Source organism: Falco cherrug, chromosome 15 (genome assembly GCF_023634085.1).
Source record: "Falco cherrug isolate bFalChe1 chromosome 15, bFalChe1.pri, whole genome shotgun sequence".
NCBI lineage: Eukaryota > Metazoa > Chordata > Aves > Falconiformes > Falconidae > Falco > Falco cherrug.
In genome coordinates this window covers 937,336-964,872 of record NC_073711.1, presented here as the reverse complement: position 1 = coordinate 964,872, position 27,537 = coordinate 937,336, and the positions used below count along the sequence as shown (strand labels likewise).

The window sequence follows — 27,537 nt, the reverse complement described above, 5'->3', positions numbered from 1 at the left end:
AAGGTGAGGAACTACGTTACCTTTGACTAGTTCCATCTAAAGGAAAAAATAAAGCCTTCTCTAAATGCAATGACTCATGGAATGAGAGAAGGGAACAGAAGAATTCCCAACAAAGTGAAGTGCCCCATACTGAATACATAGTAAAACACTCCTTCCTCTGCAAATCTGACATCTGTAAGGTTTAAACCAATTTGACAAGTCAAAAATCCAGGTGCAAAAATCACATAGGAACGTCCCTGTCCAGGCTCTGGAACAAGGCAATGGCAAAGCACTGCCTGGCATCTGACTGCTCTCTGTCACACTCTGATGCAAGAAAGCCTGCTAGAAAAGATAGATAGCACATTTTAAGTTCAACAAATAGCAAAGCAAGATGGGCTATGGCTCCCAAGGATGGTGTGCAAGTACTAATCCAAACAGTGTCCTCCAAAAAACATATTTGCCATCAACCATCTTTACTACCTTCTGTTCTGACAACTGTGACCAGCACAGACCGGTCTTCCAGATAGCTCTGTTGTAAAGCAGAGCCGTGAAGAGGAGCCAGAGAGCAAAAGGTCCTCAATGACTCTGGACGTCAACTCCAAAGTTGGCTTCTCCCTTCTACAGACAGCTTGCAAAGAGCTGTTTGACTTTAAACAGACTCGGTTCCCCTCGTAGAAAGCGCAGCAGTGCAAAAGCGGCAAGCTGCTTCCCAGAGTGCTCCGTGGGCCTGTCTGCATTCACATCTGTACCCAAGGCAGCTGATAGAGATGCTGCCCTGCACTGCACACCCTGCCTCCATCTATCAGCGAACCTGCCTGATAGCTGGGAGCCTTTTCCCTTAGCAAAGGCCAAGAACAGAAGCTTCATCCTAACTTTGTCCAAGCACCTCCACAAGGCAACAGTCATCTTATGGATGTGGAGCTGGATAAAGCTTGCTTTTGTTTACACGAGGCTTTCCTGGTTTACTCCATGACTTTTTAAACAGAGCCAAGTCTTGATGTGCCCCTCTCCGTGGTTCAGAGGAAGCCAGAGGACATGCCGCCATCCCCACATCCAAGCTGAAACACAGCCAGGCAGGAGTAGGGCCCCAGACAGACTGCACAACACACGGACACCCTTGAGGGAAGGCAGAGGACACCTGCATCCTGGGGATCAAATTGCTTGATGGAGCCTGCCTCTTCCACATAGTCACCCACCCATGGCATCTCAGAGTTAAGAGCCCCAAACCAAGTCTCCACCATTCTCTCCTGAACATTAAGTGGGGGAGGGGGGGGGGGGCGGGGCATGTGCTGCCATGCTCATGTGCAGCTCTTCATCATGAAGGGGCTGGCAAGCAGTGGCACAAGAAGCCAGGTTTTTATGCCCTTAAGCAGTACAGAGGTCTCAAGGAAGCCAGGCCTGAGATTTTTCTCCCCATCAGCATTGGCACAGGGAGCGACGTCGGCACACTCACAGCAGAGAGTGCTCTCTGCAGTGACTTCTCTCCAGACAAGTACCAGCAGTTACCTTATTATAGGGGCATCTCTCTCTGCTAAAGGCCTTTTCCGCATGTGCCATTGGACATGGGTACTTCTGACTGTGCTGTGTCCCAAAGGCAGGGGTCAGCAGCAGGCTTCCAAGAAGAGACTGGTATCTGTACATACCTCACAGCTTTCATCAGAAATCAGGCTTGTTTCAGTGTTCCTGAGAAGTGGGAGGTTCCCAGCCCTGGAGGAACACTCTTTCTTGAGGGAGAAGCACAACATGATCCAGTACAAGCTATCCCACGCTGGCATGAAGGCAGGGTTTGCACATTCACCCAAGGGTGAGTGGCTAGTAGATCTCAAACTCCTGCTCTTGTGCATGCCAAAGCCCATGCCATCCCTCACCAGAAGACACAGTGATATGCCGAAGAGCTGAACCGCAGGAAGCCCCAACATGGGGTGTACAAGGACTCTCCCACGAGTGTCATCAACAAACTGGGATTCCCACATCAAGAGGAATAGATTCACCAGGCATAGATTAATACACACAAAGGCTGGGATGTAACAGAGGCAGAGACTGCAGTTGCTAAAACAAGAGTTGGGAAGAAGTCACACACTGGCCCTCACATGCTCAGGCTACTCATGCCCCCTGCAAATGAGCAAGGTAGAGGATTTTCCCAGCTGGCCCCTCCTGGTCCCAAGCTCTAACCATCACATCCAACACAAAGACCGGCCTTTTCACAGCTTCACTGGTTTATCAGCCTTGGCTATTAATTTCCTGCTGACAAGTAAACAGATCCAGTTGGCAGTGTTTCCAGTTGACTGTTCTTCCTCCATTAGTGACAAGACCATTTTGACAAACTGTTTTAACAAAAGTTACCAGTTTGAGCAAAGCAGCCACCAGACTGTAGCCTCAGTTGAAAGCCCACAAAAGAGCAGGATTGGGCAGTTTGCTCTGTGTGGAGAGAAGCCAGCTTGGGGACAGCATCCAAATTAAAAAGGCATTAGCTGCAGCAAAGACAAGCCTACAAGTACGTGGGATCTGCCATGGCTTCTGATCTCATGGAAAACAGGACAATCTGTGTGAAATGTGTTCACTTGATTCGTGTCAATATAGAACAATGCTAGGACCGCATGATGAAATGTAACCTTCTGTCTTACATACCCTTGTATAACCACATGCTTAAGAAAAATGGAGTGATCAATGTGTATAGCTCCTGTATCTTGCAAAGAACACCTGGCTACATACCTAGTTCCTGTATCTTACAAAGGACATCTGGTTACACACCCTGACATGCAGGCTGAGCTGCTAACCGCATGGTGTTAGGTAAGAGAAGTTTACAGGGCGCATGCGTAAAATCTAGGGTCATCCTAAGGGTGAGCCGAGGAAGACTGCTGACTTCATCCACCGGCCACCAGATACCCTCGGAGACAGAAAGAGCATGCGCCACGAAGTACACGCCTATTCCAAGGATCCATTCACATAAACCAACCCTTTCTTAGAAATAGCTATGAATATGTATTAGTTTAGGAAATACAAACCAAAAATAAATTTTGTACAGAGCGCGTCTTGATGGAGTGGAGACTCCCGGTGCACCCAACGCTGTTTGCTTGCCTCCATTTGCTTAATAAATTGCAAACTTTGATTGTAATCCTGTTTTGGGACTAAGTTATTTATACAATCGGTAAAAGGATGTCAGCTTCACTGTAGATCACCTGTGGCTGGCTGACTGCAGCAAGGTTCCTGCCTCCTGCATACGGCAGTGTCACTGTGTTGAAAGGAACTTGCATTTACCTAAGCACCCAAATTTAGACTGGATCAAGAGGGGATTTTGTAAGCTGAGCTTCAACAGAGCCTTCCACTCTCGGAAAACAATTTTTCTGCTCCTCAGGCCAGGGCAGTCTTTAGAAACCATGTCAAAGAAGGTGTTTATTGCTGCTGTTATGTTATTACAAAGCCATTCTGTCAGACACCCTCAGCTAAACATGGGACCAAGTAATCAGAAATTGTTGTATTTGTCTCTACCTCAGAGACATAACAGCAACCCCCAAAGCAACTTTCTTCTAAGAGACATACAGGCACTGACCCAAACCACCGTCAAGCAACTGAGTACAAATCAGCTGGAGAAATCACTCTCAGGTTTGCTGCACATCTGTACTGCTTTCCATTTTATTTCAAAGTACGAAAAAAGCATAAGCTATAAACCCCAAGACGCAGTTTCTAATGAGACTGAAAGCTGGCCAGAAAAGCTTTACCAAGGAAGAAAGGACGGGAAGAACAAAAGTTTTACACTGCAACAGGAGCTGCTGGAGTCTCCAGCTGGGAGGTCTAAGCCCTGAGAGTTGGTTAAAAACAGCCTAGATGGCACTAGGGATACTGGGACAAAACCAAACTGATGGAATCAACCAGAAAATCTGAGTGTTTCCTGCAACAGAAATATTTTTGAAAAGTGGAACTTCCTAGAGGAAGTGGTAGAAGCCTAACTGCTTCCATTATCTCAAATCAGATAAAGCCCTTGAATGTAAACAAAAAGGAACATTCCTGTATTTGGTGCCAGCTTACTTTGAAAGGGGAATTTTGACAGCCAAAAGTAATTATTTTTTTCCATATCCAGTTTTCATTAAAATCCTGGTAACTGTTACTAGCCCAGTATACCCCACCCCATAGGTATCTTTTAGTAATCCTCTCACACAGAAAAAACCCACCACATTTTCTCCACACTGTAAAGAGTCACATGCTGTGTAATACACAAGCTAGGGGGCAACGGGCAGGAATACTTACCCATGACTCCTTGACTGTTGAAGAGTATCCAGAAGACAGAAAACTTAGACAATGCAGACAGACTGCTGCACATATGTGAATTCAATCCATTACAGGGGTATAGACCTTTGCATCACCTGAAACTTCGGTGCTATGGACAGTGGACCCATCACCCTCGTTCAATGAGGGGGATGAACCTGCTCCAGGTAAGTCAGGCCGAGGTGGCAGAGCAGTAATGCCCCTGCCTCATTTATAGTAGGTAGGATTTTAATGAAGAACTGTGCGATTAAAGCCTTTTGTGTCACCACATGCAAGGTGCATATCAGGTCACAACTTGGCATACAACCAGGCATCTTCACCTTGCTCCAAACCAGAGGCTCAGCAAATTCAGCCCTGTCAAATACCAGATGGAGCGCAAGGAATTACAGAAACCAAAAGGACGTCCCCAAACATGCCACCCTGAAGAAGCAGCTACCTGCTCTCTTGCATGTACTCAGCAAGGCGCGTAAAGCACACCGTGAACAGCTAGTTGCTTGCCTTGTGCTCTTCTTTTTGCCCAGAATCTCACTTGACCAGGATAGGTTTGGAGAAGTGCTGAACACCCACAGCTGCCCCCAGGACCAGCATAAACACGTAAGTACCATAATAACGTTGAATCACAAACCAAGCCTGACACGTTACCAATGGGACAGAGACAGCAGGATACTTCTTGGCCACACCACAGAAAATTGGAAGAACACCCAGAGAAACTCTGTGTTTGTACTTTTCTTTATACTCTTCTCCCTGCATCTGCTATCAGCTACTGTGGCAGAGAGGAGACAGAGACTGACAGCTTCCTGGACAATACCGCTTACTTGACATGGTGAAGGAGGTACCATTCTCCAGACTGCATACTCCCATGCTACGTAAGACCATCGCAACATGCCAATCAAGGAAAGTCTGGTGTCCAGGCCAAGGGAGAAAGAGAAACACACACAGTGCACATAACCATGACACAACTGTTCCTTGCAGCACATAGGGAAGAAAGCTCTTGTGAGCTGGGAAGGGGAACTGGCTTATGCTACAGAAAGCTCAACTCCACTTCCTAATTCTCTTCAGCTCTGCAGAACAGCTGTTGCCTTTTGGCAATTGCTGTCTGCAACACCAGACACCCAGCTCCACACCACCTGAGTGGCCAGCAGACACTGGAACATGCCCAAGCAGACAGGCAAGAAACAACAAAAGAGCTTCACTTAACCATCAGGGCTTTGTGACAACTGCCGCCTATGCTCACCCCCACCCCCCCAAATGCAAGATGTCCCACTTCCTGCCCCAAGCCCCTTGCATTCCCTCGGAAAAGCCTGGCCTCCTGTTCACTCACTTCTGGGAGCAGTGATGGCAGTTGGTGGAGCTGGGGGTGGAGCTGAGGTTGTTCAGCAGGTACAAAGTGCTTCTTGTTCCCTCAACAGGGCTGAGCTGCTGCTGCTGCTGCTTTTAACCCTCCTGGAGTCCCTGGGAGAAGGGGCAGGGGCAGTTCAGGAACGTGACTGTGTTCAGTTTGCAGTTTCTTAGCAGGGCCACAGCTTGCCTCTGATGCCCAGCCATGAACAGCACATAAAAGACTGAACCCAAGAGCCAAGAGTAAAGACCTTTACAAACTGGCATAGACTGTCTGCCCCAGCACCTCCTCCCACAGTAGCAGCACCCTGTATTACCACCACCACCCCCTGTGCTGGTCACTGGCTGGTGGTCCCTTTCCTTTAGCTGCCCACACCTCTCCCCTCAACACATTGCACTCAAAAAGTGCCCTGCGAGCACCACTCCAGGGCCCCAACACCAGACATGCCACAGGCTTGGTGCTGCCTGGATGTACACAGTATCTCACGCAAAACACTTTACTCCTGCAAAAGCAGGATCACACTGAGGCAAATCTCCCCAGCTGGGTGCTAAACAGAGCAACTTTCAACTCCTCCCCAGTAAATAATCTTCAGGAGGGCAGCGGCAGAAGCCAGAAGGCTGGGGCTGAGAGCACATTGCTCTGCCTGATGAGCTATGGCCCACCAGGCCATCTTGCTCACACCACACACAAGGATGCTGTGCTCCCTCAGCCTTCCTCATTTTGCAACCCCCACCAAAATGAAATCACACCTTATATAAAGATCTCAACATTGTTTATGAAAGTATTTCACACTAGTTTACTAATGCTTCATTCCATTTCCGTGTGCCCTATATCTGGTCACCAGAGAGATCAGCATCTCCCCCTCCACTGCTCTCCTTGATGAAGTCGTAGACCACAATAAAGTCCCCTCTCAGCCTTTTCTTCTTCAAGCTGAAGAAACCAAGCGATCCCAGCCACTCCTCCTAAGTCTTATGGACATTCAGAAGCCGGTTCAGCACTGCATGCTGCACTGTCTTTAGTGTTACGCTATGTGTAGCAGCCTGAGAGCAAGTGTGGGTCAATGTACCCCATGGCTGCTAGGCACAGCTTCCCAGGCTCAGCGCGAGCAGCCAACCTAACCCTTCAGCTAGCAAAGTTTGGACATCTCTGTTTCAATGCAAAGAGCCTCACTGCGTACAACAGGAAGACATAAGAGGGACCCTTACTCCTGTGCAAGTAAATACTATGTTCAGCATTATGAAATAATCCAGCTGAGGAGGAAGGAGGCAACAGGTAACTGCATCAGTTATGTTAAAGAAAACAAAGACAATCCTTCAATATTCTTGTCAAGACAGCTGGTTTCAGAAACTGCTGATCTTGGTTGTGGTTCAAGAGCTAAAACCACAGACCAACAATGATGGGAAGAAGTAAGAAAACATTAAAAACTGATAAAGGAAATCTCTTGCAAAACTGTAAGCATCAGTCTGTGGCTTTGCCTTTCAGCGTACTTGACATAAACTGCTTAATGCCTTTCAGAACAGGATTATAAATGTAAATGGAAAATAACATCTGGTGCTACTGGCGAGGCTAGAAATGAAGCACTTGATCTCCTGCCAGAGGATATGAGCTAGTACCCATCTAGGAGAGACAAAAAGTTCACACCTGACCAGGGACACCCACCTTCCTGACTGTGAAGCAGCCTGCAGTGGCCACTTGCAGGCCAAAATACAAGTGTGGCAGCTGGCTTGCACCTTGGTCCAGCGCAACCCCTACACGGCTGCAGGGCGTTCTGTGCTCCTGGGTAACACACTATAGCCCAAGATCACCCCTTCACCTGCAAGACAGTCCCAACCACCAGCAGGTTCTGTAGCAGATAATAATGGCATAAATCTGTTGACAGGGAACACCCGTCCAAATGCCTTTTAATTGGCAGTTCATCAATGCCTCAAAGCCAGGGTGCATACATCCTTGTTCTACTACTTAGGAGCAGAGCTGTAAGGAGAGAGTTTCAAGAGTTTTGTATGCCAACCTAAGGGCCATGCTTCGGGGTACTTTACCTCCTGCTATTCAAACACAATGTCACCACTCCTCAACCCTGGGGAATCTGAACCTCACTGCAGTTTGCTTACCCACTTCTTCCAGGTCCCAAAAGAGATGCAGATTCCCTGAAGGCAGGCCACTGCTCCCTGCTTACTGACATGAAAATCTTTTAGCTGGTGTCTGATCCAGAACCATTCAATTCATGTACCAAGGCTATTTCTTATTACCAAGGTCACTTTATCACCAAGGCTACTTTATTACCTTTGACAAAGACCGTGGCTACAGGCTTTAAAACAATCGGACAACTCGCATGCCATTGTCTCCAGCATTCTTTTTGGACCCGATGTATATTCTAGCAGAGCATTGTGGACTTCTGACTGTTCCCAATTCAGCTACAGCAAATTCCATTCACCTAAGAGCCTTCTAGCTATGATGAAGCATTCAGTAAGTGCTGCAGCTATTTTACTGATCTTCAGCAGCTGCTTTGCTGGCTACTGTCACCACCCCAGAGATGATTCTTACTAAATAAATCCTCTCCATGATGCAGGAGTCAAGATGCACCTGCTTATGGCAGGCACTTGGTTTTAGAAGCCTGCCATAAAAACTCTCCTATAGGTGCCCAAGTGGGAATAGCAGCGCTTGGTGATTGCTTCATCCCAGGCGGCCCACATCTCCCCTCCCTCCAGCTCATTTCTCTTCAAGTGCTGCACCAAAGCTCCAAAACCGAGGCTGGCCTGATCTCCAGGAACTTGTTCCTCCAGGGTAAACCCTGAGCAGCTCATCTCACCTCTGGAAACAAAACCATAAGCACAGTTTCACTGCAAAGGGAACCCGAACAGGCGGCCACCAGCATCACCACAACTTGCTCTGCAGCCCAAGCGCTGGCCAGCCCAGGAGGGGATACCAATACCTTTGAGAAAGAATAGCCAGAGCAATCAGGACCCCACCGTGAACCTTGGGACATCCTGCAATCAACTCATTCCCACACTGCTCTTGTCCTTCAGGGCAGGAATCATTAACACAACAAATAAATCATTCAGGGCAACAACACATAACCAACCACCTTCAGCAATTAATTCTTACAGACAGCCTCGCCCTTTGCACTTCCCACATATAGGAAAAATCCAGTCTTGTTTAAAACCTGTTTCTGCAGGAAGTTGGTTAAAGGATCATATTTAAGCACAATACCTCTCAAGAAACACCTTGCATGTCTAATCACCAGGTTCTGTAATGACGGATCTCCAGTTTCAATCCACATAAATGCTTTACTTCCTCATGCATACTGGTCTGTGAGATCCTTAGACAAAGGCAAAACCATAATTCTCCTCTAGTCGCTGTAGGTTTGAACTGCTTTTCACATGCAGGTTTGTTTCTGCAGGGTCAGTAATAATGATCTGTAGTTTGAGACCTAATGTGAGCATCCTCCACCCCAATTCAGTCTAGATTGTGTCCCTCCAACCAGCTGTCCAGCCCCACTCAAGACTTTAAAAGCATCAGCACTAGACCTGAGACAACTCATAGGTGATCGCAAACAGCACCCGGCACCATGGCCCACTGCGAGACTGCTGGTCAGAAAATCTTCATAGTTGCACCTGGTACCTTCTGTAAGCTGATGAAAGCAGGGCTAAAATTTAAAGCCTTGAGAAAGGCCTGGCTCTTTCCTGGCAAAAGCAAGTGCAGATCCTAAAGAGCTCTTTGAGCAAACAGGTGACTTCCCCTCCCCATTCTCTCTCTAATTATCTGAGAGTGGAGTTTATTGGCACCTGAGATCCCTTGCAAAAAGATACGGCCAGCCTCAGGTTTGGGGAACAAGCATCCACTATGCTGCTAGGATACTGTGTTATTGTTACAGGACTGTCTCAACAAAACATTGAGCAGCAAGGATTCCATCTGGATTAAGGAGAACAACTCAGCTCTCACACAAGGAGTGGGAAGGGTTTCTCAAAGTTTTACCTCGTGATCAGGGATCTCAGAGGACAGCGTTCTCCCAAGGATGACCCCAGTCAAGTATGTCCAGCAGCGAGCTGTGTTGGCAAGGTTGTAGCCTCCTGTCACCAGCAAGAATTGTGATTTGGAGGAGGAAAAGTGGGGAAGGGGAAGAGAGGAAGAGATTTTAGTGGAAGGAACAAATTGCAGGTGCAACACATACAGTTTACGTGAATTCAGTTTACTTCATCCACTCAAGCTGTGCCCAAAATCTGCATTTTGCACCTACTAGTTCAGGAGGTCAGGTCTGCAAGGGCAGACCTCCCAAACTGAACCCCAGTCATACTCAGCGTGGCACAGGCCAGGCTCTTCCAGCCACCATCTCAGACCCAGCATGAGCTGCCGGCCCCATGTGCTTGCCTCTCCCCAGGTAACAAGGAGAGAAGAGCAAGGGCAGCTGCAGAGATGGGGGATTCCTGCTTTTTAATGCCACCTTTGACCCACAAAGGATAATGCACATGCCCAGCCATTTGCTGGTGAGCTCTTCAGCACTGTCATGTTTGAGAGGACAAATGTGAAGCTCATTAGTACAACTTGCAACTGCTTTACAAGTTAATGAGGTTTCAGCCAGTGTGGTAATGGTCACCTCCATGGTAACAGTACACAAGCCCACAAGAAGAAACCTTAGCTGAAAGCAATCCTGCAAGAGATTCAGAATAAGATTTTTTTCCAGCAAGGATGACTAAAATAGTAAAGAGAGAAAGCCACATTTAAAAAGAGAGGGAAACCATATTTTTCACCATTCCCTCCCCTTCAGGTTGGGCTGGTTTGGAGGGTTTTTGTGGGGTCCCCCCGCCAAAGTATTGGCTCCTCCCCCAATTTCCACTTCAACAAACTGCAGTGGTGGGAGACTCCTTCGATGTTTTCATGAGTGACAAATAGCTGTTCCCCATTTTTTTAACAAGGGTTTTGGGGTTTCTTTTTTCCTGACAGGTGCCACCTCCAGCATACCCAGACATGCCACAGCAGGATTGAACACTCTTAACCTTTTCAAAACAAAGTGCATTAGGCACACTAAATTTTAGGCTTAACATGCTATACCTGATCTCCCCCGTCTCAAAAAGGACAACAGCTAGAGCCAACACAGCTCAGGGACAGAACTGGGGGCTCTCCCTGGCACACAGTGGCTCTTGTTGATCTGAAATGTTCTGTTGCAGAAAGTCTTGTCTGTCCTGTGCTCTCCCTCCTGGACAAGCACCTGGTTATGCAACATGGCAGAGCTGTGTCAACCTTAGCTTTCACGGGATATCACAGCCCTGCTGCACTATGCAGGCAGCCATTCCTTTTCCCAAGCCTCTGCTTGAATCCAGATGAAATCATTCATTGCCTGATGCCCGAGGTAGGTTTGGGAACACAGTGCTCATTTTTAAAGAGAAATGCAGAAGGGCTGTTCAGCAGAGATGGGAATTAACATTAGGGTTAACACTGCCCGGCAGTCACTCTGCCAAACTCCAGTCAGTGCCAAGCCCAAGGGTACACACTTGAGGAAGGGTCACAGGACGACAAATCCATTTCCTTGTGAACAGCAGGATGTGCATGCACTCACCTCCTCCCAGGATGAGAGTTGCTAGCTGCCACTGCAGGACATACTTCAGGCACTTGCTCACTCCCTCGGGTGTCATGTTGAAAGAGCACATGGGATCTCCAGCGATGGTGTCTGCCCCGAGCTGCAGCACAACTGCATCTGGGTTGAACGCAGCATACACCTCCTTCAGCACGCTGTGGAGAGGAGAGATAGCGCTGGTCACCGCTGGTAGCATGGTCTTAGTTCTTCAGATCCACTGATGCCTTTCAAGGTTTCCACATTCTCTGCTCCCACTACCCTCATACCACTTACGCTCCCCTCCTTGCTCCCACTTAGTCTTCTGCCTCTGCTACTCTCCTGCAGTAAGTTTCACTCTCAAAGTGCTCATCACAAGGCTGATGAAAGCAAAAGCATCACAGAGAACATGGGGGAGGGGGATCCAGTCCTGATCAGCTTAGTGGTAGAACCAAACCACACATTTACATTGGCCGCACTGAGCAGAAGGGCTACAAGCCAATACAGAGGCTTTTTTCCCCTGTAAAATTCATGGTGAAGAACACAGTCTGGAAAAAAACCAAAAACAAAACACAATCCCTAACTCTCAGACAACTCTCACCAGGACAGGACAGAACAAAGAGAGCAAGGCTGTCTAGGTTCTCATTCTCCTCTCTCCTGTATGGCTCCTGAAGCAGGAATACCTTTCCCCCGGCTCTAGCAGATGCTAGGGTGCAGCAGAGCCAGTGATCTGGAGATAATTAGAACTATTCTCCCTTGCAGAAGGCAATCAGGCATGTCAGACATTTGACTTTGCTCCAGGAGATTTTTAATATTATAAACACCACAAAGAGAATAATCCTGTTCTCAGCACTGTGCTCCAAAGCCCCAAATACAGGGCAAATAATGGAGAAAAGCATGTTCCTTTCACAATAGTGTTTTTACTCTGCTCAAGTAGAAACAGATGTGATCCCTGAGATAAATGCTTTTGCCTTGGTTAAGAAAATCCAAGCACTGCCAGTTCTTATTTGATAGGCAGTTAGAAACCACTGCAGTGCCAAATGAGAGCTGCTTCCCTGTGACAAAGAGGTTGCATTTACCAGCAGTCACCCCAAGAAACTTAGCCAGTCACTGCACCCAGACAAAGAACCCCACTGAGCTTGGTGCAGTCTGCCAAGGCAGATGCCTGCAGGGCTGAGGCCATCAGCTCTACAAGCACCACAGATTTACTACTGAAACACTGGCGCACACTGGGGAAAAAATCAACACACCCCCACCTGAGACCAACCATGGGAGCCTGGGGGGAAACAGGATTTCCATTTCCCCTCGGGTATGGCAGCACTGCCTGAACACCCCAGGTACCCAGCAGGGCCAGGCAGCCAACAGCTACTCACATCACTCATGTTTTGACAGCTACCAGGCTGTTGTCCACACAGTCCCAACAAACTAAGCAAACTGAGGCAGATGGTGAAAATCAGAGTGCCAAGGAAAGAGCAGTCAAACTGGCCTAAGCTTCCTTCTTGAAGTGGACTTGCAGGCAGCCTCTCTTTGGCAGATGTCAAGGACAGGATGGATGACAGGGGCTTCTACCTCTGCCCAAGGCCTATGTTGTACCACCCTTCCCTGGAGCAAGGAGGACCGAACCAGCCTTCTTCAAACACTGTTTGGCTCCTTGACACTGTCTGCTGCCGGTGAGGGCTTTCACTGCCGGCACTCAGACCTCTCTGCAAGCACATCTAGCTCCTGTGAGCTGTCTCTGGGTCTCTCTTCCCCCACCTCCCTCAGACACACTTCTCTACTTTTGCTAGGCAGGCAGCTGACATTAGCCAGTTCCACCAGCTCACTTTTTCTCTAGGAGGCTTCACACTCCTCAGGGATCCATCATAAACAGGCAGATGCATATGAAATAACAGAGAGAGAGGAAAGTTTATCTATCATTAGCCAAGACTGGGAGTCCCCTGCCCCCTCACCAATCTCAATCTGCAAAAACGGCCACTTCACCAAAATGCAGTCACTCTCATGATTCCTTCTATTATGTCCCCTGTGAAACTCACTTCAGGCCAAGGTTTCCTACTGTTTCTTAGCAAGGTCTCCCAGCAAGCACTGAGAAAAGTCTTTTGGCTCATCCCTGCAGGTTTTTGCTTGGTTGCATGAGGAGTTTTAAACAAATTTTACTCACTCCCAGGGCTTTTCATTTTCAAAGCATGCTGCAGACATTACCCAAATGATAAACATCTCCTTGATGTGACAGCATTTGTCTGTAGCTGCTCGCATCTCCCTTCTTGCTGCACACTGTGCTCAGCACTTTTCCCTGGGTTAAAACCTGGGACCTTTCAAAAGAAAGCAGGGGTCTGGAATTTCAGCCCAAGTTTCAGAATTTCTTCCCAAATCATTAAAAACTCAGAACATGAAATTTCTGCAAAGTCTGTGGGACTATGGATGTATTGTTAACTTTTAGAGTCTGGAAGAACATTGCAGATTTGTTCTCTGCTGCACAATGAAAAGCAGCCAATGAAGTCCAGATGGTGGGCTAGGTCTCCCACACCCACTGCCCACCCCATACTGTATTCAACCCTTACAGCAACAGGATGTGAAAGACCAGTCCCTTCCAAGAAGATCCCAAATCCAGCTGTCAATCACATCCCTAATCTCCAGAGCTTCCCAACAACACAGTCTCTCTGAGGTCTGTACAGTTCAGTGCCTACACCCAAGGACCAGATTCACAACCAGCCTCACATATTGCAGGACTTCCAGGCCACAGGGTGATTTTCACGCCACGTACACCCAGCACCTAGAGGGAGCAGGCACACTCCCCAGAAGTCTCCATTTATACCTGCATGACATGAAAAAGTCTTGCTAGATGCTGACAGTCACACAGGAATAGCTTTTTATCACACACTCCATTTTTTGGATCTTATTTTCCCCCACCGTTGTCTGCTTTAGCCTGACAGTTCACTGGGAAGAGGCCGCTCACCTCTCTGCTGGCCTCCCCAACACTGAAACAGGGGAAAAGATACATCAGTAGACACCTTCAACCCATCATAGCTAGGAACAGGCAAAGCTGGATGCACTGTGAAAGCAATACTGCAGCCTCCCAGAAAATAGCAGTCTCTGTTTTTAGTCTTATTCTTGCAAGTGGGAAACTTTTGCTTAAAAAAAAAAATCCTAGCCTCGGTTTTCTCATCTGGTGCTTGTCTAAGGGCTTCACAAGACGCACGAAAAGCCAGAGAGCTGACCATCAGGAGGCTGAAATTGGACCTACAGAGCCATGCTGGGACCCTGCAGGTGCCCACATACCGACAGAGGTTGAAAACCCTCACTTAGAAGGATTTAAAAAAACCAATTAAAAAGCCACACAAAATATTCTTCATCTTGCAAAAAGCCTGCAGAATAGGAAAAAGCAGATCAGATCAGAGGAGGGGGAACTGGCCTCACTGCTCCCGTACTGTGCCCTGAGAACAGTCAGCCTCACTCTGCCTGTGCCACTATGGGGAGAGGCATGACAAGACACCAGCCTGTGGTCCCACCAGAAGGCAGTATCACACATGCTACATCACACCTATGGCAGCTGAGGCCAAAGGAATTGAAACAGCTGGCTGCTGGGATGCAACGCATCCACCACAGTCATCCTGTTTTCCTTTACTAAGACATTGTAAATAGAAAAACTATCTTTCTAAATAGCAGACAAGCCTTTGGTGCCACAAAGGTCCCACATGCTTTCCTTGTAAATGACCCATGTTACTAACTGGGTTTTCCACCAACGTTATGGACACATCACAACTTCCACCTGAGCAGATCTTCGTCACACAGTCCAGCCTCACCAGCTAAAGCACAGTTTTGCTAGATCCATGCCTACACACTAACACAGCTCCCCTGCATCACTTATAATGACAGGTCACACAGCATTCAGATTTTGGTGTGTATTTGTCTGGGGGTTTTGTTTGGTTTTTTTTAAAAAAACAAACATTCTGGACAATACTAGAGAACTAATCAGCTATTTGTCATCTCTTTCAGCTATAATTAATTGTGAGTTTATCAAGGAAAACACTACAGCCATTTAAAACAACTCAGATTTCTCTTTGTGTTTGGAGCAAAGATAACGCTTTTGAACGTCTCTGGACTATTTCTAAGTTTACTTTTCTGCACTTGCAATGTTTCTCACATATTGCTTTTTTTTAAAAAAAAAAGTCTTCAAAAGGTTAATAATATTACCGACATCTTTTCATAACAAATTTCCTTCATTAATTTGGGCAGTTTTGGAAGGTGATCAAGGAAATCGGCTATTCCGGATGCTTACAATTAGCCAGACCCATCACAGCTTCCTCTTTTGATGGAGACACTATGTGAGCAGGTAGGCTCCCAGAGGGCTCTTAGTGGGAACATGCCTTGGGACACACCTCTGCACGAGCAGAGCATACCACAGAAACTCAGCATCCAGCTTTGGTGTTGTCTCTCTCATGGCATCTCAAACTTTTCATCCCTGGTTGCCTCTGTCTTCAAAATTTTAAGGATATCAGACTTCCCAGAAAATACATAATGTCACATTTTGGCCCCCCTTCCACACAGTAGCTATTAGTAACAACGTACTGCAGCAGTACATTTGGAACAATTGGAACCTACATTGTTCAGCTTCCAGAAACAACAGGCAATTATCCATGTGCCACACCACCTCAAAAGCAGGATAGTTTATCTACTAGAACAAAAGCAATCAAACGTAAGTCCTGTAACTTACAGAGATGTAAGTTCAAAGTGCACATGCTCTGAGACTCCAAGTACAAACTTCCTACCCACCTATTTATATCGCTCTGCTACAGCAGAGCAGCCTCCACCGAGACAGGGGAGGCAGTTGCCCCCCAATGCCAAGGGAGGTGCGACTGTTTTGAAGTGTCTCCCGGGCTTTTTGCTTGGGAATGCTTGATCTGGCACCACCTCAACAAGGGGCAGAGAGCTGCCTGGGAGCAGGTCTCCTCTCACCATGAACATGGTGACACAGCAGAAGAATTTGAGGAAATGCTCTGCACAGGGTGTAGCCTGTCTGCAGAAACCCAGGTCAGAGGCAGTCACACACTCCAATCTCACCATGGGTTTGGGAGGCTCAGGCAGTCATCCTCAGACATTAGCTGGACGAGACACCCACAGTCATGCACACGACTGTCTCCCAATCAGGACAGAACTTTCCGTCTTTGCCCATGAGATGTCAAAATTTCTTTGTAGATGCTTTGGTTATGTACAGCTTGGAACCTATGGTAGGTTTTGGAGTCCTTCACCTGGGAATACATGGAGTGGGCTCCTGACTGGGCCCCTAATCCCTACTCAGCCCCTAAGGCTGCCATGCCTTTTGGAAACACGTCCCCTGGCAGGAGGAGGGATGCTTTACCACCAGCAGTGACACGCACCAAGAAGCTAGCAGGAGGCATGGCCACAGCATGACTGCCCTAACAGGCTACAAGTCTGGAAAGGTTTCAGCACTCAAGTGTTCAAGCTGAGAGATGGATGTGCTACCATGTCGTGCAGCCCTGCGCTGAGGCTCCTCTCTTGAAAACAACAAGCCCAGCAGCCCAGTTTTGACATGGGCAATGGCTTGTGAGGTCCACCACCAACTGAGTGATAGTGGAGCCTGCCAGGAGGCAGCTCAATCACTGGCAGATGTTCAGCCTTGCATTTCTCCAGCATAGACAAAAGGTGCTTGGAAAACACTTTTACCTCAGCCTCAAAGCATATCTTCCACAGATGGTCAGGGCTCAGAGCATTTATTTGAAATAAAAGCATCTAGTCCTAAGTCCACAGCTAAAAAAATACTTGTCCCTTCTCAGTCTCTCCTTAAACACAGAAGGCTGGTCCATGGCAAAGAGACCCTCCAGCCACCCGTAAACGCCTCTGTATGTTCAGTTTGCCCACGGATTTTGACAAGACCCCTAAGACCTCTTTAAGATCCATGTTTGTTGCAATCAAAAACTGTAACAGGGGAAGGAGCAAGCCTTAAGGAAGGACTGTAATTAAAAGTAGTAAATAAACAAAATCTGCGCAGTCTCTGTTCTCTAAAAATCTCATCCAAGTAAACAGAGCAAGAGGGCTTACGTTTCACAGATCTGGTAATATTTCTCATCCTGAATGCCATCTTGAATAGGTACATTCACGCTGTAATAGCGACCTTTCCCCAGACCAACATCTGTCACATCACCTGTGCCTGAAAAACAGAAACACCCCATAGTTAATTACAAGGGAAAGGGAATCAGCAGCAAGAGAAATGTGTGGGATGTCTCAGATGACAGCAGAGCGCCAGGCACTCTGGCTTACTTATGGAGAAGTTCACTTATCACCACTGATAAAGGAGGGGTTGAACAGACCTGGTTCTTGTCCTCTGCCCAGTTCTGTCATGCAGCTTTCAAGGGCTGCAGGTGGCCACCCAGCAGTGGCTCTGTTCAGATCTTAGCCACAGCCAGAAAGGGGGAAAATGCAACCATGTTGTTCCTCCCGCTTTCCTCCTCCTGCGACAACAGGAGAGGCCCCAAGACACCTCTGGTGGAGAGATGGGATGGGATTTGCCTGGGCTGGGGCCTCGTCAGTGATGCGTGAAATCAATTAGCACAAACCTCACAAGTTCAACTTGCCTGGGAAAAATCCTGGTGAAAACTTGTGGAGCGAAACAGTCATGACTTTTGAAGTAAAACTAAAGGCATCTTCAACACCTATCACAAAAGGGAAAAGAAAAAACTTTTCATACATTGTTCACATAAATGACAAAGTCTAAACACACAAATGAGTCACTCAAACACAGGGCAGCAAGCAGAGCAGGAACAGAATGAACAAAGCAGAAAACCAGATATGGCTCAATTAATCCATCCTTAATCAACAGAGACCTGAATTCACCTGCAGCAAAGGTCACACAGAATTTGGCAGGTCTCATGCCAATCAGTACTGAATGGATCTCACTACCTCAGGTCAACACCCACATTAGCAGCCCTCGCCTGCACTGCTTGGCCTGTGAGGCTGGCTGAGGGACCTGAGCAGGGATGCCTTGGCCAGAGCTTGGCTCTGATTAGAACCAGAGTTATCGGGCTCTCTCATTTTTTCCCAGAGCTGCTGAGGTTCAACATGCCTTTTCTTTTCCTTAAAGTTGTATTAAAATAGTAGGGGTGAGGAGAGAAAAAGAAGTGACAGAAAACTTAAAAGAAACCAAATGTGAGGAGAAAACGGAGCAAAATGAAACACACCGTAAAATTTAGGAGAGCAGGAAATGTTAAATGGTGTTGAAATAATGTGCCTGAAGGAGAAAGCAGTTTCAGCAAGGCCAGCTCTGGCTTTAGTTTTATAGCATCAAGCCTTCTTTTAAAAGCACTGTTTACTACTAATTGCTTCCCTCTTGCACTAGTGGCATTAAACAATTAAAACCCTGTCAGCAGCTATTCTGCTGGGATGGGAAACAAGGGGCTAAGGGAAGTCTGTTGGAGAGCCACTGGCCAAGAGGATTACTGGAATGGGAACACACGGTTTGTTGTTTTAGGTACAAGACTGCTGTCTAGACCCTCGAGAGGTTTGATGAGCTGCACAGGGCAAACCCATAAAGCAGGACAAGGCAGAAACGGACTGAAGGAACCTGACTGCATGGAAAGGAGGCAAAGCCATGGCTGTTGCAGCAGGTAAAGCCCTACTGCCCTGACAGGCTTTGACTTCCCCCATTCCTCCGAGTCTGTACGGCTGTGCCATTTGCAGCCTGTGCTGGGCCTTACCATCCCCATGATGCAAATCCAAATCGATATAAAGGACACGGTCAAATTTCTGGCGTAGCCTCAGAATCCCCAAGACAGCATCATTCAGGTAACAGAAGCCAGAAGCTTCATCTCTGTGAAAACAACATCTGTGAGGATGAATATTGCCAACATAATTGCCACTGACCTCAGTGTTGTCATTTTTACTTTGCCAGTCTCCACCTCGCAGGGGCACAGAGGAGGATGAAGAGCCTTGGCCAAAGGCCCAGCAGCAACCAGGAGATGGGGCAGGAGCAGCTCAAAGCATGGCTGGGAAGCACAGAGAACATGATTGCTTGTGCCTATTGCTTCTCAACCCTGGGCTTGCTGCAGCTGGTAAAGCATCAGCTGCCTCTGCTGCAGAGAGGCCCTGACCCACGGGGGCTTGGCAGGGTACCGCTGACCATTTCACTGCCGCACAAATAAAATGTTAGCTTTCTGCACCTGAGACATTTTAAAGAAGTTCAGAGCCACTTGACCCAAAACCACTCTCTGCTGTACCTCCTCTCCCCCTGCAGCCAGAGGACAGGCCCCAGGACAGTCCTGCTTGGCCATCTTCCTGCAAATGACAGACAGGGACAGGCAGGCAGCCACTCCACAGCTGCTGTCCAGGTCACAGCTCCCAGGAAGGTCCTGACAGTGAAAGGCAGGTCTCAAGGCAGTCACAGCATTCTGCCACTCTGTTCCAAAGTCTTGGCGTATAAAGGTTAAGCCTCTACTCAAAGCACCACTCTCCCTTCCTCCCCATGAAAATGCAAAGAGGATGCCCCACATGCAAGCCCTCACAATACAACTCCTGGGCTCAGCCAGAAGAGAGCCCCAGCAGCTAAACAGAGGACAGATGTTGCATGGAAAGGTTGATCCCTGACATACATCAGGGGGCAGCTTCTGCACTGCTGGCATCAAAGGAACAAGAAAGTTTCTTAATCCCTGCTCCAGACTTGCTTCAATGTCAAGTTCCCATCACCACTTGGCACCAGCCCATATACACTCCTAGGTCAGCCCTGGACAGCAGATATAAACCAAAGCTTTATACTTTGCAACGGGAGCATCCAAACCCCTCTTCCCCAGGCTCAAACAACTCCAGGAACTAAGATGTGCCTCTTGGAAATGCTTCTTGACTTTCACCCACAGCACTTGGCTCTTTTTCCCCAATACTTCTCTGCTCAGCCAACAGCTGGAAACAGCAAGGAACAAGCACAGCGTGGCAGAACTGCACTTGTCTCGTTCCCTGCAAATGTCACAGAGCACAGATGCTTCCCAGTGATTCTGTTCACTTACAGTGATGCTGAGAACTGCGATGTTAGCAGGTATGTTGGGAACCTTCCTTAACTGTGACTACACACCATAGTCCTCCCCCCCTTCCCAGTTTGGAAGGAAGCAAAGTGAACTATGCCATCTCACAGATACTCTCTCCATGCTGTAACACACGATCTCTTTCAAACTCAAGGCCAAGCAGAGCAGGACACCAGCTCAGAGGCTGACCAGCATCAGAGCTGCAGCTCCGGGCCAGCACTTGGGACTTCAGCCCCCTCCAGATCCACGCAGCAGAGCTCAGACTGTCACTGCTGGAAGGCTGGGCAGGGCTGGGTCAGGAAAGGCACCAGGTCAGCATCTCTCCCTCTGTTCCAAAGGCATATCAGGGAACTGGGAGCTTCAAAAGCCCCAGGTGGCACTGGTTACCACTCTTACCTTTATGACCTTGGAAAGTAACTAAGCCACCAGACAGCAGGTCTTTTTTAACAAAACAATACATATTTTGCTAGGATGCAGGTCCTAGCACCAGGCACCTGCAGCTGGGTGTCAGTCTGGCTGGACCTTCACGCCAGACTGGCACCTACCACAGCTGCTGCCTACCCTGCAGCATCCCACGCCACCTCACTGGAGTGACTGGGAAAGCTCCTTTGGGATCAGTAAACATTAAACACATTTTTTAAACAAACTGTTTGCTTCCCAGAACAGTGCTAATAGCACAGCTCAGCAGCAGGAACACTGCTAAGATTTCTTCTGTTACAGGCATTTTGCAAACCATGTAATCAAAGACAAAAGAGAACAGAAGGTTTTTAAAAAGCCATCCCTCCTGTGAAGAGCAAGAGGGCTCAGCTCAGCCAGGCTAAACTCTCTCCTTTCTCAGCAAGCCATAGCTGAACCCACACTTGGCAAGTGCTGACAAGGAAAAGGGTCCTGATGAGACGTTTTCATTGCTGGCATTTGCACACCACTGTTACATCTCCAGAGTTTCTCTGCCAGGTCAGAAAAGTCACTGGAGCAAGAAGACAAACCTGTGCACTCAGGTACAAGTTGTGAGAGTTAGACATGTGATTCATGCTCATTTCTGGAGCTCCCCAGGGAAACAGAACAGCACTGCAAAGGCCAGTTAGCTGGGGGTGGGAGTGCTTTCCTGTCCGCAGTTGCAGGCAGGTCTCATGTTTTGGGAGATGGGAGACCCAAGTTAAAATAAAAAAATACATCCATGGAAATGGGGAAGCTATGGAAACAAATTATCTTGCCACTACAGAATCACAGGATTCAGGGGTGAAATTTTTACTACTTCTCTTGTTCTGGAAGATAGCTACTGACATTACAGTTCAGAGCAAAGAGCCACTCACAGAGCATGGAGAAAACCAGAGGTCAGTCCTGCACTGTTTCAAACAAAAAGTGCCACACAAAACAAATTGGACAACATTTTACCATGTTGCCATTCTCTTCTAAGCTGGGAGCCACACCAATCACTTGCCGCTCCACAGCCCTTCTCTATGGACTTTGCAAAATCAATTCTCACTTGAACTCCCCAAGATAACCAAGTATCAATGGATGGCAGGACACCTATGAACATGTCTGCCCTAGACCTGCCTCATAATCCATGACAGCAGCAGGACTGAGCAGTAACCAGCCTACTCTCAGGCCCCTGCCCTACACTCTGCTTCTTTCCTATCTGCCTCCTGCCTTCCCTCACCCCTCACTCTCTCTTCCAGCTGGATTGCTGCACCCTGAGGGTTCACAGGGAAGCTGGGAGCTAGGAGGCAGGGTTCAGACACCAGGTGAGAAAACACAAGGGAAGAGATTGTTTTCTTACTTCTTTGCATGATGCCACCCTCCAGGCCAGTTAATTGCTACCTTGCACTTGCCGTCCAGCAGGCATTGGGCTGCGGTGATGGTGGCTCCTCCCACAGCTGCTGCATACTCAAAGATCCCTTCAGTAGCTGGACAGTCATAACCTGCAGGTAAGAGTTGGTGTGTCAGATAGAACAGACCTTTTCCTCTGGGGACAGCACATTCTCTTTGTCTTGAGCTATATCTCTTTGACCACTGCTATAACTTTCTGATTCAGGCACAATAAAAAAGCTGCAGCATAAAACCGTCAGAACAGGCACCAGATCTGGACTCGCACAGCAGATTCAAGGGGGTGAAACTAGGACAAAAAGTTGTATTTGGTTTGTGTGGCAAACGAAGGGGGCACAGGGGTGGCTTCAGTGAGAAGACACCAGGAGCTGCCCCCATGTCAGACACACAGCTCTAAGACAGACTCGCCACTGGCCAAGGCTGAGCCCACCAGCAATGCCAGTGGCACCTCTGGGATAACACTGAAGAAAGGATAAAAAAACCTGCAGAGCAGAAGTGAGAATATATGAAACAACTCTGCAGACACCAATGTCAGTGCAGAAGGAGGGGGAAGAGGTGCTTTGAGCACTGAAGCAGTGATTCTCCAGCAGCCCATGGTGAAAACTAGGGGGAGGCAGGCTGTACCCCCTCAGCCCATGGAGGTGAATGGTGGAGCAGATATCAACCTGCAGCCTGAGAAGGACCCTGTGCGAGAGCAGGGCAATAGTGTGAGGAGGAAGGAGCAGCAGAGACAATGTGTGATGAACTGACCACAACTCCCATTCGCAGCTCAAGGGGGAGGGAGGTAGAGGAGCTGGGAGTAAAGTTGAGTCTGGGAAGAAGGGTGGATGAGGGGGACTGTGATTTTAGTTTTGTTTTCAATTCTCACTATCCTACTCTGTTATTAATTGGCAATAAATTGAATTAATTCCCCTCAGTAGAGTCTCTTTTGCCCATGGTGAGTAATCTCACTGTCCTTATCTCGACCTCTGACCTTTTCCATTATTATTTCCTCCCCTACCCTATTGAGAAGGGGGGAGAGAGAGAGCATCTTGGTGGGCACCTGTAGGCCAGCCATGGTTTAACACACCACAAAAATCAATAATTAACACGTTACCTTGCCCTCAAATCATCCACAGATGGGTCTTGAACCACGTTCTGATCTGTGTGCCTGGTTCACCCAACCTACTGGTCCCTCATACCAGTCTTGCAAAACCACCCTCAATTCTCTGGCTGCTCTACAAGGAAAGCCCTGACACGGTCACTGGTCTATCTCCCCAGTAAAAACAGACATCCACAAAGGAGACGGGCCTAGGTACACTGCAGGTCTATAGCTAGAATATGATCTTCACCTATAGCAGCTTGCCTGGAGCCATTCTCCAGCAAGATGTGACCCCAGGGCTGCTCCTCTGCCTCCAGACAGATCAGCTTCAGAAACGTAAAGGACAGATCTAGGGGAGACTCATGAGATCAGTGCAGAACCTGCACCACTGCCTCAGTGCTGGGTCACTCCTCCTGTTCCCAAGAGTAAAGACAACACTCACAGCCACCTCGCCTGCTTTAACTACTGCATCACTCAGGCTGTTTTAAGTTCAGGCAGGCAAGAGCCCTCTGCTCAATATGTAAGCAAAGCCACCAGACAAAGAGCAGCCACTCTGGTCCCTGGCTGTAGCTTCAGGCCATTGCTCACACGTGCTGTCGGCCACCGCAGGCTTGCAGCAGCCCATCTCAGCTCTGTTCCAAGGGCCTTCTGTCCTGCCAAAGATCCTCAAAGCAGCAGCAGCTGGCTCCCAGTACACAAGGGACAGGCTGAGCTGCATGGAGCAACAGTTTGAGGCTGACAGTACCTTCTGCTGGCAACAGTGAAAATGCCAGCCTGACAGGTGATTGCTGGGTGTCGCAGTTCAGCAACACCCCATCAAAGAGTGTTTCCCTCCACAAAAAAAACCAGCAGCCCACCTGAGCTCACCCCCCTGTCTAACCTCAGCTCCAGCAAAAAAGCATCCTGGACCCAACGCTCAATTAATCTCTCACTGAAAACATGCATCCTTACCCAGTCCATACTCCACAGACTCCGGATGGTCATCATCCCCCTCCTCACTGACCTTCTGCAGGTGCTGCAGGTAGGCATCTGTGTGGAAGCTCGCCATCTCCTCCATGGAGGCCACTTTTGGCTTGACTATCCTAGGTAAAGAGCAGAAAGGCAGCATGTCAGGACAAGAGGCTCTAGAGTTTGCCTGGAACACCCAGATTTAACCTCCTCAGATTAGAAGCCTTCTTTCAGCAGTCACTGTTGAAAAAGCAAACAAAACCCCCTCCTCCTCTTGCACTGAACTATCACTTTGAGTGAGAAAGCTATTCACTGAGCTGGAGTAGGCCTTTCCCCCAGCTTGGCACTGTCTGCTGTGGCCTTCCCAACAAGGAACTGACTTTGTTCACAAGGTGCTGACTGCATTAACCTTTCCACTTTGCTTCAGTTTTTTTTCCCTTTTCTGCACCCCCAGCAGATCCAACATTCTGGTCACGCACAGAGGAAATAACAGAGTAAAAAAACCTAGAGTATGCTATCCAGGCCCAGCACACTGCTGCGGCAAGACACCAAGTGCTGGGTCAAGAGCTGAGCAGCACTTCCACATGCATTCAAAGCAGAGACCATCTCCGTCCTCACCAACTCGCACACCACCTTTCCCAGGTTTGGGCACTTTGCAATCTGCCTAAATAAATCCTACAACATGCTCAAGCCCTCTCCAAACCTCAGACTCCAGGGGTACTGTCAGGCAACCCAGTACAGCTCCACTGCTACTGGAAGAATGCAGAAGCTCCCAGCTCTAGCTAGCCCAGGTGCTGAGCACTTCTCACCCCATGCCAAGGCAAACAGCAGCCATTTCCCAAGCTACCAAATTGACCAGAAAGAAAAAAAATCCTTTAAAAGAGGAAGAAGTGCCAACAGGACTTTGTGGCCCTGCTGAACTGCAGCATGGTCTTTTTTAAAGATTTTATGAGATGCTACGCAAGAAGTTGAACTAAGCCTTCCTCCCATCCCTCTTACCCCCTTCATATCCCCCAGCATCAAGGGCCTAATGGGGCAGGAGGGTTCTCACTCTTCCACCTCAAATTCATCTGGTCATCCCTCCTGACCGCTGCTGAGACCTCACAAAAAGTCTCCCAAACCAATCGCAACACAGCAAAACAACACAGTCCCTCTCAGCATCAGCACTGGCCAGTGGATTCAGAGCAGCACCAACGAGGACAGTTAGATCGGTTCTGCTCAGAGCCACAAGAGCACTGGGTGACAGCGTGCTCTAAGGAGAAAGCACAAGGCAATTTGTACTCCACTGGACCAGGAAGGGTAACCCTAAATTGCACCTGCCATAACACCACAATCTTGCCCATTTAGCAAAACAAGCAGATTTTCCTTAGGTCCTAGAAATATACACTGCGTGGGGTCCTATAATCACGCTGCCAGCAGGGACAGTTACTTGCAGCAACTCAGTTACTTCCAAACCTTAGCAGAGAAGAAAACATTCTCTTCACGGAAAACGAGAGCACTTACTTCATCTGGTCAAGTAAGGAATATGCTTCAATCAACGAATGTACCATACTGGCCTAAAAAAGATGAATAAGAGCGTGAGAGCAGCTCTAGGGTAGCAGGCAGACGCACAGCGACCGGGGCTTGAATGACTGGCGGGGAAGGCACAACCGTGGCTGCCCCCAGCACCGCGCCTGCACGTGCTGCGCAGGCCCTGCCCCACGGGGGGGGCGCGGGGCACCCCCGGCGTGGCGGGAAAAGGCGCGGCAGCGCGCGGCGGCGCGGGGCGACCGGGGAGCGCCACTTCCGCGCGGCAGCCGCGCGCTGCCGCCCTGCCCGAGGCGCGGCGAGGGGAGAACCGAGCCCCCTACACCGACCCCGCGCTCCTCCTGCCCGGGGCCGGGGTCGGGGTCGCCCCCACCGCTGCCCCTTCCCCCACGCTCCCCGCACCCTCCCGCTGTCCCGGGGCCGGCGGCCTCCCTGCGGCGCCCTCCGCCCTCACCGCCGCGCTCCCAACGCCCCGCTCCCCCCGCCGGGGCCCGTTAGCCGCCCCTCGGCGCGGCGCTGACCCGCTTGGGCACTTTGCAGAGGGAGTCGCAGAGGGCCACGTACTCCGGGCTGTACACATAGACCGGCGGCGCCGCCGCCATCGAGGCCGCCACGCCGGGACGCCCGGCACAGCCGCCCGCGCGGGGCACGCCGGGACGGCCGGCTCGAGCCCCGGGGCACGCCGGGAGCTGTAGTCCCGGCCCGCGCGGTGCGGCAGGCAGCGCTCGCCGTGCCGGTGCCCCCCGCCCCACGGAGCCCCGCCGCGGGACAACACGCCGTGCGCTCGCGGGAGAGCCGTTTCATGGGGAGCCTTCGGCCCGCGCAGCTCGAGGGGGCGGCTTTCCGTTAGAAACGCGGTAACCGGCGTGAAGAAAGGCTCGAGGCCAGCAGGCGCCCCCCCAAGGGGCCCCGTCGGCGCCCAGCGCTGCCCGCGGGGCCCCCGCGCTCGGCCGCAGCCGGCCCAGGACGGAGAGCAGCGTGCCCGGGGCGGGGGGGGGCGCCTGTAAGCACGGGCGTACGGCACCCGCAGGGCAGGCGCTGCCGCCGGGAAGCAGCTCCGAGGGACTACGCGGGAACCGCTGCACGGCCCAGCCCCGAGGCCAAACGCGCGGGGAAACATCAGCGGCAGGGGGGGAGCCGCTCCGGGGCCGCAGATGCGCGCGCGTGGGGCCGTGGCCACCCCGCACCCGCCAGGAACGGCCCCGGGGGCACGTGGCACCTGGCCAGCTCAGGGGGCAAGTTCAGCTGGTGGCCGTCACCCCCAGGGGGTGCTTCGCGGCGGCATCCCCCCGGCAGCGCGCGCTGTGCCCACCCGCCCGGAGGGGGCAGCCCCGTGGGAACCGCTGTGTGAGTGCGGCCCAGCGGACGGCCTGTTCAGCCGGGTGGCAGAGCTGCGGGAAGAACGAGGAAGGTTAAGGAGCATCAGGCGGTCAGTCTGAGAAAGACCTAGACTAGCGGAAACATGCTCCACTCTCCCTGAGGCAGCAACAGCCACCGGAAAGAAAAGATGACGACCAAGGGGATCCTGTAATCCCCTTGCCAGGCCAAAGGCAGTAGCTTAAAGGAAGGGAGCGAACAGAGGCAAGTCCATGCTTGGGGCAGCAGGCAAACTCCCTCCTTGCCCATCTTGCCTTCCCAGGTGCCTCTGTACAACAGGTATGAGTCTCTAGATGTGGAAGGCCAGTCAATGGATGATCGTCCATCTACACCAGAGGCGTTGTCAAGGTCAGAAAGGCCTACCCCTGCATCACAACCACCTCTCTAAGGAAGAAAAGGTCGGTTATAGTTGTGAGTCCCTTCTGAGGGGAACAGAGGGTCCAACGTGCCCAGCAGACCCTCATCTTAAGGAAGCCTGCTGCCTCCCTGGGGCCTGGGTTAAGGACATCACTAGGAAAATTCCTAGCCTGGTACAGCCCTTGGACTATTACCCATTACTGTTTTTCAATCTGGGTGGTGATGAAGCTGCAGCACATAGTCCAAGGGCTATCAAAAGAGGCTTCAGGGC

At 49.7% G+C, this 27,537-nt stretch overlaps 1 protein-coding gene across 2 annotated transcripts in view; it reads right to left on the bottom strand.

Annotated features, from left to right (window-relative positions):
• Positions 1-26,184, bottom strand: part of HDAC8 (histone deacetylase 8) — a 38,325-nt gene extending 12,141 nt beyond the window's left edge. Inside the window, exons 1-9 of one of the 2 annotated variants that reach the window (XM_055727668.1) lie at positions 26,054-26,184; positions 25,509-25,561; positions 24,009-24,139; positions 21,930-22,071; positions 18,836-18,948; positions 17,717-17,794; positions 17,184-17,292; positions 11,133-11,305; positions 9,554-9,648 (exon numbers count right to left, since the gene is read on the bottom strand). In XM_055727668.1, the coding sequence (XP_055583643.1) occupies positions 9,554-9,648; positions 11,133-11,305; positions 17,184-17,292; positions 17,717-17,794; positions 18,836-18,948; positions 21,930-22,071; positions 24,009-24,139; positions 25,509-25,561; positions 26,054-26,134 (975 nt within the window). In that variant the 5' untranslated portion in view covers positions 26,135-26,184. The remainder of the gene's footprint in view (positions 1-9,553; positions 9,649-11,132; positions 11,306-17,183; positions 17,293-17,716; positions 17,795-18,835; positions 18,949-21,929; positions 22,072-24,008; positions 24,140-25,508; positions 25,562-26,053) is intronic. The other variant, XM_055727669.1, reaches the window with a different exon arrangement.
• Positions 26,185-27,537: the final 1,353 nt, after the last annotated feature.